Source organism: Styela clava, chromosome 1, assembly GCF_964204865.1.
Source record: "Styela clava chromosome 1, kaStyClav1.hap1.2, whole genome shotgun sequence".
NCBI classification, from domain to species: domain Eukaryota; kingdom Metazoa; phylum Chordata; class Ascidiacea; order Stolidobranchia; family Styelidae; genus Styela; species Styela clava.
This window is the reverse complement of record NC_135250.1, coordinates 3,590,801-3,606,225: the sequence shown is the minus strand read 5'-3', so window position 1 is coordinate 3,606,225 and position 15,425 is coordinate 3,590,801. Positions and strand designations below refer to the sequence as shown.

At 35.7% G+C, this 15,425-nt stretch overlaps 1 protein-coding gene across 1 annotated transcript; it reads left to right on the top strand.

The window, feature by feature from the left end:
- Positions 1-7,827: 7,827 nt before the first annotated feature.
- LOC144425072 (uncharacterized) lies at positions 7,828-15,026 on the top strand. The gene is made up of 4 exons (XM_078114337.1): positions 7,828-7,879; positions 13,582-13,722; positions 14,425-14,526; positions 14,924-15,026. The coding sequence occupies exons 1-4, from the start codon at positions 7,828-7,830 to the stop codon at positions 15,007-15,009; spliced, it is 381 nt and encodes a 126-aa protein (XP_077970463.1). The 3' UTR covers positions 15,010-15,026.
- The last annotated feature ends 399 nt before the right edge of the window (positions 15,027-15,425 follow it).

The window sequence follows — 15,425 nt, the reverse complement described above, 5'->3', positions numbered from 1 at the left end:
CAAAGACATGCGGGTGAAAATGTCCATGGGTGCAAGAGCTCATGGAAGCAAATGCTCATGGTGCAGAATTTCTATGGGTGAAATCTGTATGAGGTGTAAAAATTTGTGGGTGGAAATGCTCATGGGTGCAATCTGCATGGGGGTGCTAAACATGCGGGTAAATATGTACGTGTGTGAAAAAGTCCACGGGTGCAAATGTCCGTGGGGGCGAATGTTTTTGGGTGTAATTTGTATGAAGGTACTAAAACCCGTGGGTGCAAATATCTGTTGTGACCATCGTCCTTTGGTGCAAATGTCCGAGGGTGCAAAAGTTCATGGGTCGATATTTCATGGGGGCAAATGTCCATGGGTGGAAATGTCCGTGTGTGCAAAGTTCACAGATGCGAATGTCCATGGGTGGAAATGCCCGCAGGTTTAAATGTTCGTAGGTGCAAAGCTATGGCACTTTCGTTGTCATAGCTCCCTTTATCAGTACTCGAAGTTTAATTGGTTGTTTGCGATCGCACTCTAAGTAAACTTGCTTAGCAATTTTGCGAGATGGCCTAGCATACACGATTTCAAACTATGCAGACAAATATTTGCGTTAACAATGCTACCCCACCAATATTTTCTTTATCACAAAACAAATAACAAAATAGACATGAGATATTGCCATAGGGACCACCGCCATCTATAAACATGGAATAATTATCCGTCATAACTTCGTAACTTTTAACCAAGCAAGCTCACCACCGCTCACTTAAAGGTAAAGGAGACTCGTCTCCAAGCAAAGTCGCGGGAGAATATATTGGCGATTAAGGCAGTGCACTACGCACCAAGAAATGTCCATTGACGCTTCCAGAAGATTATATATATAGAGATTTCAGGATTTTTTATTCCCTATTTTATGTTCTTCAATTACAGACGGTATGCTATTAAATTGCCTAGATTATTCCGGTCCCACATCGAGCCCTAAGAAAAAATCACGCAGGTTTGAAAATATAATTATGATTTCACATGATTATTCCATAGCGACAAAATTATTCAATGATTTTGAAACTACGATCTTGTTGCGAAATTTTTTAAATAGATGATATCAAAATAATTTGTTAGAGAATAAACCATTCATGCGGTACTTTCCGCACCAGCGCACAGACCGGTAACTATTGGCAACTAGCGGAGAAATGCTCGAGGTAGAAGTATAAATCATTAATTTATTATTAATGGAACTCTTATCTCGCTTATTCTGCAACTTTTGTCTCGGTACTGTGCAAACAGAATAAACCGGTTCAACCTCTGGGTCGGCAATTATCAAGGTCGGAATAAAATTATGGCTTAACCTGGCACACACACTACGGAGGTACCTTATATATGTCCCATTGTTCGCCTATATTTTCAAATTTATAATTTTTGTACACACGTTATTCTCTGCAAAACAAACTAAACCTATTTCTAAAGTTCTATCTCAATTTGAAACCTTGGACGGAAAAATCTCGTATAAAATCACCCAATAACTCTTTCTTTAAAATGACACGCTATCTTCTCTAATTTTTCATACACGATTTTACTAAATACATAAATGTACCTGAAGCAATCTAATTCAGTGGTTTCTAACCTTTTTCCAAGCAACCAAAATTTAAAAAATAAACTTTGTGAAATCTCACGACCCAGAAACATGCACAAATTCAAAGCGACATGTACTGATTTTATGTTCGCAAAATTAAATTACTAATACAAAACAATCCTTTTTACACAGCATTTATTGCACCAAAAAAAGCGACAAAGAGGATTTTTAGGCGATCCAACTTTTGACTGTGACTCCGAGCTCTATGGTAGCCCATCGTTGTCACTAGTAAAATTCGAAAAGTAAAATAAAAAAACTTGTTATGTTACTTAATATTACTTAATATTCAATTTTTTATTTCACTCTTTTAATTTTTATGAAATTTTTCTAATGACAACGATGAGCCACCATACGGTTCCATAAAAAATCGAATCTCGTGAACGAGAACTCTGCCGAACGCAAGTCTGTTTCAATAAACTGTTAAAAACGCTTAATAAATTAATGATTTTTAAACGGCTAAGTTTCTGTCTACCTTAAAATCTCCGTTTTTGTTTTGTCACATAGTAAATACTAAACTTGCAAGCACAATAGTAGATAACCTTAATGATTCCGAATAAATGTTAGATATATACCAACAACGTTTTCAGATGAACAGTTTGGTTAAATTAGGGCGTCACTGAATACACAAAGTATGGTCGTCACTGGTTTTCACTGACGTAAACCCCCGTCACATGATCTGCGTGAAACCCATCATGGATCTTCAAACTGGGGTCAATAGGGCTCGTGATAAAACCTTTTTGACACTTACTTATATTGAAGCAAAATATCGATCAAATTTGAAATATTTGTACTGCTGAGACCTAGCATCAGCGACATAGGGCCAAGATTCGATCTGTTTTACAACAATATTATTTATTGGGGGTCGCGAATAAAATTAGCCGTGCCAAGTCGATCGCGGTGAAAAAAGTTTGAAACACACTGATGTATTATAAAGGGGTAAATTCGTGAACGGAATATTATATACTAAACACACTGTTAATTTATAAAATGGCTAGAGCGCAAAATATACGACACAAAATACAATGCCATGAGTATTTTATTGCGAGCGTAATTACGTCACAACTTTATATACTATTTAAATGAGCAAAAACTTGAAACAAATAAAGAAAAAATTGAAGTGAATAAAAGTATTATGTATTAAAAATGACAAAAATCAAAATTTGAGATCCTTCATTCAGATATTGCTTGGATACAGTGAATTCAGTACATTCAATGTTCACATATAAGATTGTTTTATTCAGAATATTCAGTTTTTTTATCGTAAATCTGTTAATTGCCGCTGATACCTATTGGGTTCGAATAACTAAATTTACTTGAAGTGAATTCAAGATTAAAGTTTTCAAAACCTGGTGAAAAACTGAGCAAATCTTTTTTCTTCAGTCATGCACACAGAAGATTTCTACATTGAATACATAAAAAGGTACTCCCGAAGTATGTGATCCAAGATGGCGGACACCGGAACTTATTATGTGTTAGGGTTAGGCCACAATTTCGGGTACAAATTCGGGTACACTTGGCTAGTCCCTGAACTCGTAATAAAACTAAAATGAGGACAATTGGAATAAAATTATGGCCTAACCTGGTACACATACTACCTTCCGGTGTCCGAGCTGAAGTAAGTAAATTAACTTCATGTGATTTCAAGGTCGATCTTTCCAAAAATCGGTTAAAAACTTCAAGCAAAGCTTTTTTTTCATTAGTCATGCAAACAGAGGATTCCCACAATGAAAACATAAAAATAGCAAACTTTTGTTGGATTTGTTGCTTTCCCGATAAAGATAAAAAGACTTTTTTGAGCTTACCAAGTAAATGAATATGTATAGTAAATTGCCAAGTCAGGCCAATAGGCAAATAGTCGCTACATAACGAGATTTGGACTATGGTAGAAAGGTTACAACATATCGTCACATTTTTCCACATGAGGATACGAAATATAACGTTTTTATCATAAATTGGGCATTTGACTCTGTCTGGATAATCCCGAATGAAAATAAAAGCCAGATAAAGTGATATACTCATAAGTATCCCGGTAGCCATGGACATGCAGACAATTCGAACGAGATACCAATACGCTATATTAATGGAACTCGTATAATCCAGGAACAAATGCCTTATCATATCCACCTTTCTTTCTTCCGTGTTTTGTGGGGCCGCAGTCTCTGTTGCGCGAGATAATATATTCTCCAGTTCTTCAGGTTTTAGAGTTAGTTTGCCAATAATATTATCCATTTCCATATAAGTTACTAGCGAAGCAACGATTTTGGGATGGTAAGTCCAGCCTTCAAAAAAATCCACAAAAAAGTTCCTATGACGCCCATAGCTGTAAAAGAATTTTGTAAGATGATGTAAGGGGGTCGCCCGCTACACATGTTGTTGATGAATTCAGCTTGGGGTTTAGTCAAGGTGGAATTGAAAGCGGAAATATCAAGAGAAATATAATAAATACAATTGATGTGTTGACGATCAATCAAATATGAAACAATCTTTCTTGCAAGGGTCGCAGATTTTTAAATCTTTGTACTTAACCATCAACTCCATTCTCCTTTCCGATGCCTGTCATTATTAAAGCTAATATCTAGATAAAAAGAATATTGTGAAGTATAGATAAATCCGATTAATCATAAACTCATTCACGTAAAATACAATAATAAGTGATTCGGAAATGTTATTGCACAATCGCTTGGATAGGTTACATAATTTTTCAAATATAATTCAAACAGAATGAATAAATAAAAAACAATGGTTACGCAGTATTGAAAATTTTTTATATTACAAGCCCAATACATTTAGATAAAAATGATTGTACCAAATAAAAACACAAGTTTGTTTGTTTTATGTTTTATAGCGCTTATAACATCAGTAGTCTTTTGTGTCATTCATCAATTTGAATTAAAAATCTTATACTAACATATTAAACAACTATTCTATTATACAAGTTAAATCCTGATATATATAGTACAAAGGAACAAATTGTGAAAAATAATGCAGTTACAAGGGTTAAACAAATATTCAAGTTTATGTACAACTGAGAAAGCAGCTTCCCCATCACATTTGACTTCGAAAAATTTACAGCTCATAAAACTCGTCTTCAATTTTTATTTTCCTTCTAACACATGCGAAATAAAATCAGAAAAATTGTGCGCACTGCTAGGGCGGGAATTCTCCAGTAACGTTATCAATATTGCAGAGCAAGTGCCATTTTTAGGTTTACTTTTACAAGCTCCTATGCCAACGCAAGCAATATGAAAAATAGTCAAAACGAGATGGATAACGGCCATTTGAACGATTGAAAAATGTCCAAAGTCATACGAGCACCGAACGGAAGCCGAAATATTCTGATTAGTGAAAGTGGAGTATTCGAATGAACAAAGCAATACTTTATTATCTGCTGCCAAAGACCCCGAAACAATAAAAATAATGAAAACTAAAAGCGATCAAACAAACAATAGTTTTTGCCGCCATGTTATACAGTATATTTTGCATATGAATTTCAGAATTTGCTTTGCTTCCTTTATCTTTTTCATATCAATTTTGTTACTTTCATCCTCTTGATGCGAAGACTCAGTCTTGCTAGTACCATGTGAGCCGCTGTCCAGAAGTAACTTTGTTTATTGGCAAATATAATTTTTTTATAATATTTTCTGCTTTTATTAACGCGCGCCATGAGCATTTCCGGACCAAAGCATTGGAGCATCTGAATCAATTGAAATGCTGAACTAGCCAAGACAAACATTCCCAGAGTGCACCAACCTAAAACAACATTTATTGTTCCAGAGCATAAGCTATTTACAAATTGAACTTGTTCTTCGGTGAAATCGATGGGTTCCAATTCTTCGTGAAACTCGTCATACGATGGCAAGCAATGTAGCTCCGACCTGGAAAACACATTGTTCAAAACCGCCAAAGCTACATCGATATTAACCGTTATGCAGTAGCAGCGCACTTTGTCCCACCACGGTTTCAAGTTGGACTCATCCAGAGAGTCACGAAATATTGAAAAATAAGAAGCATAGGAAAAGCTTTAAATTTCCTTGAGCGATCAACACAAAAATCCAAAATATTAACAATCGATGAAAATGTTCCAACAGCGGAGTTTTGTAAATGGAATAACCTCAACTCGGGACTTCAATATTTAGTACCCTTTCAAGAAATTTATATACTTTTCAATAAAATATAGAAATATTTACATAAGATCTAGGCTGCCCACTAGTATCCATATTCTTCGTGGTGCGCAATTTTTAATTTTGATGACGTCATCGTACACACAAAAAAAACGAATTCACAGAAGAGTCCGCAAAAATTTTCCTTCTTCTATACATTCCTGGATCCATATGTACACTTCGTTTTCGATAACCTGTACCATCAGGTATCTGCGCCTAACCTATCAAGTCACGTTGACCATTTTACAACTTAACAGTGTGTTTCGTATATAATAATCCGTTCACGGAATTACCCCTTTATCATTTATCAGTGTCTTTCAAACTTTTTTCATCGCGATCGATTTCGCACGGCTAATTTTATTCGCGACCCCCAATAAATAATATTCTTGTAAAACAGATCGAATCTTGGCTCTATTTCGCTGATCTAGGTCTCAGCAGTACAAATATTTCAAATTTGATCGATATTTTGCTTCAATATAAGTAAGTGTCAAAAAGGTTTTATCACGAGCCCTATTGACCCAAGTTTGAAGATCCATGATGGGTTTCACGCTGATCATGTGACGGGGGTTTACGTCAGTGAAAACCAGTGACGACCATACTTTGTGTATTCAGTGACGCCCTCATTTAACCAAACTGTTCATCTGAAAATGTTTTTTGTATATATTTAGCATTTATTTGGAATCATTAAGGTTATTTACTATTGTGCAAGCAAGTTTAGCATTCACTGTGTGACAAAACAAAAACGGAGATTTTAATGTAGACAGAACCTAGCCGTTTGAAAATCATTAATTTCACTAAGCGGTTTATTGAAAAAGACTTGCGTTCGGCAGAGTTCTCGTTCACAAGATTCGATTTTTTTTTTTGAAACTCCATGGTGGCTCATCGTTGTCACTAGGAAAAATTTTTAAAAATTAAAACTGTAAAATAAAAAACTGAAAATTAAAGAAATAAATTAAAAAATAATAAAGAAAATAAAAACGAAATGAAAAATGAAAATGCATTTTTATTTTTTTATTCCGTTTTCATTTTATTTTTGTTTTTATTTATTTTTTTTACAACAAATTTTTTATTTTCAGTTTTTTATTTTATTTTTCAAAGTTTACTAGTGACAACGATGTGCCACCATAGAGCTCGGAGTCCCAGTCAAAATTTTTCTTAATCGGAGTCACTTGTAAATTTCCTGCAACTCCACAGCTTTGGTGAGAGCGTGGTCGAAAGTCTCGGTAATATTTGATTACGTGTGCACACGAATAATGTTCATTTGCAAAGTGCCGATTAGGAGAAGTGACCTTGGGTGTCAGTCGCAGTAGCAATTTATGTGTATTCAGTGACGTTCAAGGTATCTAAAAGAAAAGCATTGGCGTAAAGCATTTCAGAAGTCGGGGGCAACCGGGCGAAGAGGTTATTTATTTCAGTGTTTCCCAACATGTGATTCCCGGCCTAACGTTGGGGCGCCTGAAAATTCTATTCGGTCCTTTTTTTTTAATTGAGATAAAAGTCCATAAAGAGGCTCGGATTGTTTTGCAGAAAATAACGTGGTTGTAAAGGATTAGGTTTTGAATAATAGGCGAACAGTGGGACATATAGATAAAGTAGAAAGTTGGCTGATTTTGAGTCAGATTCTAGAAAATTAGTCACTTACACTAAGTTTGAAAACACTTTTTATCTCCTTTCTTCATTATATCTTGACTTGTTATTTAAACCGTAAAGTCTGAAAAGAACTTTTCTAGTCGTCCATTAAATTATATTTCTCAGTTTCTAAACGCTCAACGGGCAAATTTATTTTTGAGCAAAGATACTTTACAAAAATTACGATTGTATTCTAGTGCGTATATGAATGCCCATCCCATAAAGTTAAAAACTTAAGACCACATTTTTTGTAGACGGTTGAGACGTAATAAAAAGATCGTAAAATAAAAAGAGCTTGTCAGAGTCATGCCCAGATAAAACACCTAGTTAGAGTCATGCAATTTAGTATAAATTTCGTAAAATTATTTGTTTTCTTATACAGTTATAATATTTCTGAGATATTTTTTGTACATCTCGAACGTTTTACATGCAAAGATGAGAAACTTTGTTATCGTTTGTGCTATTCTGGCCGCAGTGTTCACCACAGGTAAGAAAAGAGCTTTTGAATGTTTAAATAGAGTGAAAGCTCCCATTCTTTTTTATGTTAAGATGGGTTTTGATTTTCAGGATAGTAGTTAATGTAAAGAAAAAAAGCCTAATAATATGGCGAAACTCGGCCAGTTGCCAGTACAAGTCGGGTATGGGCAGCGCCGGATTAACCATTAAACAATATAAGCACGTGCTTAGGGCACCAAGCAAAGAGGGGCACCAGAGAAATTTTAAAGCAGAATTTTATATAGTTTATCGGTGTTTATTAAAATATTACGAGTTCACCAGACGACTCCAACTTCAAATTGCTTATTTTTTGTCTTCAAGTATCATATTAACCTTCTTTATTAAAAATAAACACTAAAACTTATTTATTGGACGCAAAATGGGCCTATGAGTCGTTTTCTTAAATTATTGTTGTTTTTAATTTCTAGTATTCACCTTGTTGCTGCATTTTTGTTATAAAAAAAATCTTTCCTCTCGAACAATTGGACCAATGAACTATTTACACTATGTGGCGGTTCCACGATCGCATTTCAACGATCTCGTGGTCAGCGAAGTCGGGAGTTTTTTGATACGGTAGGCCAGGGTGGTCCAAACCCTGTCATGCTGATACATTCCGTGCGGTTCACAGAACAATTTTAGCGTATATTTGTATCTAATAAAGGAACGTTTTTAAAGTTTTTTTTTAGCTAATCCAACTGGGTTTGGGATCCCGAGATCCCGAGATAAAATGAGTGTCGCAAGAAAGGTGACATAAGGAAACACGGCGGAAACGTATTTCCTTGCACATCACACAGTGTCTGGTTTGATTTCCAGTAATATCTGTCACGAAAGAATATAATTTGAAGCGACATTAAATGCGAGATGCGCAAAATACAACGGTAATTCTCGGGAACTAACTTTAAAATAACTGAAGGCTTTATATATCTTTTTTACGCCACGCCACCCATGCAACATAATAATAGTCTGATTAGAACGGTAAACTTTCGTAGTTTATTAAATTTAAAATAAAGTAAACTCGCGATAATTCGATCACTTTTGGGTTTTCTCCGACTTGCGGCCCGCGAGACTTCCTTAAAAGTTTTTGCGGTCCTTCAATCTAGCAACCTCTAGCTACCTCACTCTGAGTTGTGACTTGTATCCTTTGGTATTTCGATTCACGTTGAGACTGGAAGTATGAATCTTTATTGTCACACTCTTTCAGGATTAGAGCTCAATCGATATTGCGTGTTAGCCGATATATCATATCGGCAGTAAACGGCCGATATATATATCGGCTTTGTATAACAGTTAAAAAACCTAAAAATGTTTGTAAAAGTTGTTTTATTTACTGTTAGTTGTGATTATTTGTAATGGATAATACAAACATGTGGTTTTAGTTTTTATAATTAAATTACACATGAGGGGGCACCAAAGTCTTCAGTGCTTAGGGCACCAAAGGGGCTTAATCCGCCCCTGGGTATGGGAATCGTTAATCAGCCATGTGTTTCAGCAGCATAGACTTGATGGTAAAAGAACCGACCAGCAGCTGTTATATGAAGCACCTTACGGAGGGCGTTCCCGGCCTAACACATAATTTTACTACATATGACCTTGACAATTGCCAATTCAGAGGTTGTAACGGTTTTATTTTGTTTGCACAATACCGAGATAAAAGTTTCGAAACAAGTGAGAGAAGATTTTAATTAAAGTAAAATTAATGATTTACCGGAACTCATACCCCCATATAAGATATCTCCTCTGGCCACCGATAAGCCGCACGCGTGTATGGAAAACACCGCATACAATAGCTTACTCATCAACAAATTATATGTCATAAGTGTAAGACTAATACGATTCTTGCTACAAAATCGTAATTTTTGAAGCAGTAGGCTATTAATTAAACTCTAACTAATAAAAATTTGGAGAATAGCATGCGGAATCACTATTGCAATCACGAACCTGCTTAATTTTCAACTTAAAACTAAAGTAGCTCCAAAACTAAGCTAAGCAATTTTATATTAATACCAACAATTTCAGTTTGGTGGCTAATTTCTATGGATAACAGGGGGGACAATTGCGGCCCACAGAGAAAATTTGTGCGGACGCGGAGAAGTGCCGATTTTGAATAGTATGCCGCCCACAAAACGAGTCTTTGATTCAGTTTAATCTAGTACGTGCGAGTAATTCCACTCACTTTGCGTTATAAAGCCTATACCTGAGCTTGTGCGCAGCGAACAACGTATGTCATAAGATGAATTACCAAAATTTTACTAGAAAGCCTATGTTAAATAAAGTTGTGGCCCGCGGTTTCACCTAGTCAATTGAATCCGGCCATTCTGTATCCGAAGGTTGCACACCCCTGCATAGAACATTAAATCGCACAGTGTAATATTAAAACGTCAGCTTGCAAAGACACTTGAAGCTATAAAAAAGTGAAACGTTGCCATTCTGGATATTTAAAATGTTATTTTTTAAACGAAATTAAAAAATTGTACCCACATTTCTTGCTCGTGAAGTGTACCTCAGGCATTGTTTTATTAAATTGCCGTTGTTGTTAGTATTCTTGTTGCTGTTGTTGTGAGAAATCGAATTTTTTGAAACTTGAGATGGGAGTGGCCATTAGGCTTTATTTCTTTTTGTGGCTTGATATTTCACGCCTACTTCTGCTGTTTTTCGTAATTCAAGGGCACATTTAAATATGACATGCGGTACAACTCTTATAAAATCTCATATGGCATTGGGGTTGCCATTTAAATAGTGCTGGGCATTTTCGAATATCTGATAATTTCAAAATCGAATCAAATATTTGAAATGGGTCCTTCAGACGCATACATTAGTGAAATATACCACTCAGTTTGCTGAGTCCTAACATATAGCGAGTAACATGTTTCATCAATAACTGTATCAGAGTCACATGCCTGAATTGCATTTTAAAAATTTGACATCAATACAAAAACGAGAATATCGGTCGGAGACCGAAGACTTATCGATCGAAACTGCGGTTTCGATCCATGACTCTATAGTGACACCGCGTGTTCCATCACTAATTAATTAATACCTCGCTAATTATACGACATAATTCATTTAAAATCAATAGGCTTCTGGTTCTAGCTATGATGAATGCACATGCAAAATTTGTAGCAGATTCAACCACGCCTTCGTGAGATATCGCGGCATCTAACAGACAAACAGACAAATACCTATCAACCTACTAAAGATCGATAAGTAATAAGTGTTCGTTTCGATCTGCGGGCGGACAAAAAAAGTGGGCGGCGATTCGAAATTCTCGTCTGAACCGATTCGAATAATTTACAACTCGATTCGAATATTCGATTCGAAATGCCCAGTACTACAAATTAGTCATTCGACATTAGCGTCCATATATTTCAACATTGCTCTTTTTTTTTACACTTTTTTATTATCTAAGTATATGTCTAAACAACAATACAGGACACAAGTAGGCCTACTGTCTGCCTATTTCAGTTGTATCTGAATTCTCGAGAAATATTTTCCTCAGAAAAAGTTACAATGAGAAAACATAATTCTAAATATGAATAAATTAAAATTGATATTGTACAGTCATTCATAAACATAAAACACAATATTGAACTGGTTCGATCCTGAAAATTAGAATAAGTTCATATATTGTATTGGTATGGCAACCAATTTTAGGTTTTTGTGAAACGGCGCACGTGAGCCCCATTACACCGTGATTTTGAAAGCCTAAAAATGAGAAAAATGAAAATATTTCACCCACTTTCAGGTTCTTATGTTTTTTTAACAGTAATTTGGTTAATGCGTCGATATCATCCATAAAAGAAAAAACTTCCATGTATAATAAAACGCCCAAATAGCCCTTTTTGTTTGGTCTTTATTTCATTTTAAGGGTGTATAATAACGACTTGGGTTTACGTATTAATCGTTCTGTTATTTATTTGGCGATAAAGATGTTTGAATATATTATTCAGTGAGGACCTGGAATTTTACTATTAACGCAAACATTTGTCTGTGTATTTAGCTCTTCGATGCACAGTCGTTGCCACAGTAATTTTTATAGCTTCGAGATTCTATACTTATTTCTGGGCGACTCGAATTCCCAAGCAGCGCGAATATTTGATAACAAATCAATAAAAGTTTTGCTTTGTGCCCATACTCAAATACTGTATGTGTATATTGTATTTTGCGCATGTACAGTACTGTATTCGTACTGTTTTGAAACACACAACAAGAGCTGCCTAAAACCCGTTCAAGGCAAGTACTTCACTCAACATCAGACGTGATCGACTACTCGAAACGTGAAGATCGACCTGTTGGTCACTCCTGCTGTATACGACAGTAATTTTATAGCTTCGTTCAACGAAAAGCATAATGCAATGGAGTCGATCTTAATATTTTTTTTTCTTTAAATTGTACAATGATAAATAAAGTATTTTAGACTTGACCTATAAATTCAGCGCTCCTAAAGTATGCGGACCAAAATGGCGGAAACCGGAACGTAGTATGTGTACCAGGTTAGGGTTAGGCCATAATTTTAGGTGCAAATACTACGGGAGTCATTCGGCTAGTCCTCTAACACGTAATAGAACTAAAATAAGTAAAACTAGAATGAAATTATGGCCTAACCCTAACCTGCTACACATAATACGTTTCGATGTCCGCCATCTTGGTACACATACTTCAGGAAGATCTATAAATTCTGCGAATTGAAATGAATTAAACATTTGTGTGTTTGTCTCAAGAGATAACATTTATGCTTAACATTAAGCTTCGCGCTTGCTATCAGCTAACAAAGTTTTATTTATACATATACGTCCCTCGAAACGCGCGAACCGTTGGTCTGTGTATAAATACCGTTCTTATGGTGGTCCCATATTGTTTTGACACGCGAGAATTTATATTTTATTACTAGGCAACTCGAATAACCAAGCAACGCAAATATTTGATAATAAATCAATAAAAGTTCATATAAAATTAAATTATTGGTCGTAACAATCAGATCGATGCTGTACCTTTGCTGTCTCATCAATAATTTTCTGTTTCCTCCGATCTTAGATTAGATGAGATTATTGCTAAACAATCACTAATCTAATCTGGGGGTAAAAATAATAAAAACAGAGATCAGACTAATACTAGTGGGGCTATATTAGGTACAGATTGCATATGAGGTAAACGGCATTTTTTAACCTGGGGTATTTTACCCCTGGGGGTAGATTTGTTCTTTCTCAGGGTAAATTTCGTTATTGCGAAAAATTTTTGAATAACAAAAGCACATCTATTTACTTGTTTTGCTGCGAGAAATTTGTGTTATCCCACTCCTCCCCCTCCGCCGCCATTCTTTCCCCACCGAACCCCACTTTCCCATGTTTTTTCACGCCGCACTGAAACTAAGGGAAAGGGTAAAAGGGAGAGACTTCGCTTCTAAAGTCAGAGCTTTTTATAATTTCATTGACGAATTTCTGATAAATGATCACCAATGGCTGTATTGGAGGTAAATCTTGTAATTTTGTTTGATAAAGAGGTAAAATAGGCTAAATGTTGAAGAACCACTGAGTTAACAACCTATAATGCCTTGGGATTATTTTCAGTCATACAGCTTTCTAGTGTCCAGGAAGCTTAAGTGACGTAACGTAAAGAACAGCAATTCTGTAGTCATGAGAATAGAAAAATAACAATGACGTCACGCTATGACGCCACACTTTCACACTTAATTTTCAGGAAACTCCATTAGATGTTACGACTGCTTCGACTGCGACACCGTTGACAGCACCACCCCAACCTTAACTTGTGATGCTCCTCCACAAATTGCCCCTAGTAATGCAAAGGGTGCTTGCTATAAAGGAACGGGAAAAGTGAACGGTGAGGCAAATGTTCTTTTATATCTTGAATCTATGTTTTAAATGGGAAATCAGAGCTGTTCGATCGGGGAAATTTTACAATCGACATCAGAAAATTTTTACCTCACTCCAGCTCAAGTTCTAAACTCCTAGAAAATCAAATTGCGTAAACAAACACTTTGACGAGTGTGCGCTGGATCTTTAGTACAAAGCCCCCGCCACATGCAAAGGTGTGAAATTTGGGGGGAAACGTTATGTTTTAAATAAGGAATCAGTTAATATCCAACTAGGGTTAGGGCTAGAAAAGCTTTGAAAATTTGAATTTCCATGGAAAGTCTGCTCTCCCAAATAACCCAACTGGATAATTACTAATTTTATTGGTTGGAGCGTTGGCGGGGGATTTGTACAAAAGATCTTGTGCGCCTGTGCTATCAGTGCTAGCATAAATATATCCGACGTATAAACTACTAAAGTCCAGCGGTTCTCAAACGTTTTGATCCGAATCCAATTTTTTAGAATTTGCCAGGTCTCGCAACCCACCTCAAAAATAACTAGCTAACAATAAGCTACAAATAACAGATAGTAAGGTGAAAGTATAATTTATTCAAAAACACGTTGAAAATACGCGGATGGAGTGTAAATATCCAAAATAAACCGAGCAAGAACAGGCTAGGCTATCGTGTTCCCTTTTTCTAGTCTAATTAGAAAAAAATAACTCTTACAGGCGTTCAAACAATAACTCGAGGATGTGGTTGGTCTAATGCTGAATTTTGTAAGCAAGAAACTCATATCGTGTTGAGCGGAGAATATTGTTATTGCAACAAAGGTAATTGAAGCTTTTCATTGTTTAATATTTTGATTCAGAACTTTTTAGTATTCATGCAACGCTTGTATGTTCCGCTAATACAGTGGATCACAAGTTTTTCAGTCGAGACCCACTTTTGTTGTACAAAAAATTTTGTGGCCCATGAACTTTTGCAGCAGGGAAGAACTGAAAGAAAAACACACTTCCGCTTTGATAATTAGAATGAGAATTACTACTCAGTATCAAAAACCAGGCATTATTATTCATTGCTTTACCACAATAAAACTTTAATAACTTATCCGTAACTCTAGCAGTTTATAATAGGTTTGTGGCTCATAGAAAATGTTTGTGTGGCCCAGAAGTGGGCCATGGCCCACTAGTTGAGAACCGGTGTGCTAATACATATCATACATTACAGATCTATGCAACGATGCTTCCATTGTGAAATTGAACGTCGTTCTGATGATATTTCTGGCGGGAATTCTTGCAAAAATCTACGCTTGAAAGCAACAAACTGTCAACCAACTTATTAATTTTTCTATTAACTCAGTTTTATGGTAATTTTTTACCTGGTCTTACGTTATCGCTGTCACACATGAAAACTTTTCACGCATGATGGTTCAACAGTTTGACTGACTTTTGCATGATCATAAAACCAGATATTACGATTCCGTTAAAGTATATTGATAATTTCTCATTTGCTCGTATGTATTTACCTGTGTTTGTACGCACAAGATGGCTGTGTTTAGAAACAAATAATCTATGTTGATGCCAGAGCAATTCTTGCGTATTGTCAGTGGTTCTCAAACTTTTAAAGTTGCGCCCGCACGTTGAAAATGCGTGAATGAAAAAATAACAATAGGAGCATTTTAGCAATTTCTGTCATCTTCAAGTCATGAAAATTTGAGATCTATTGTCCA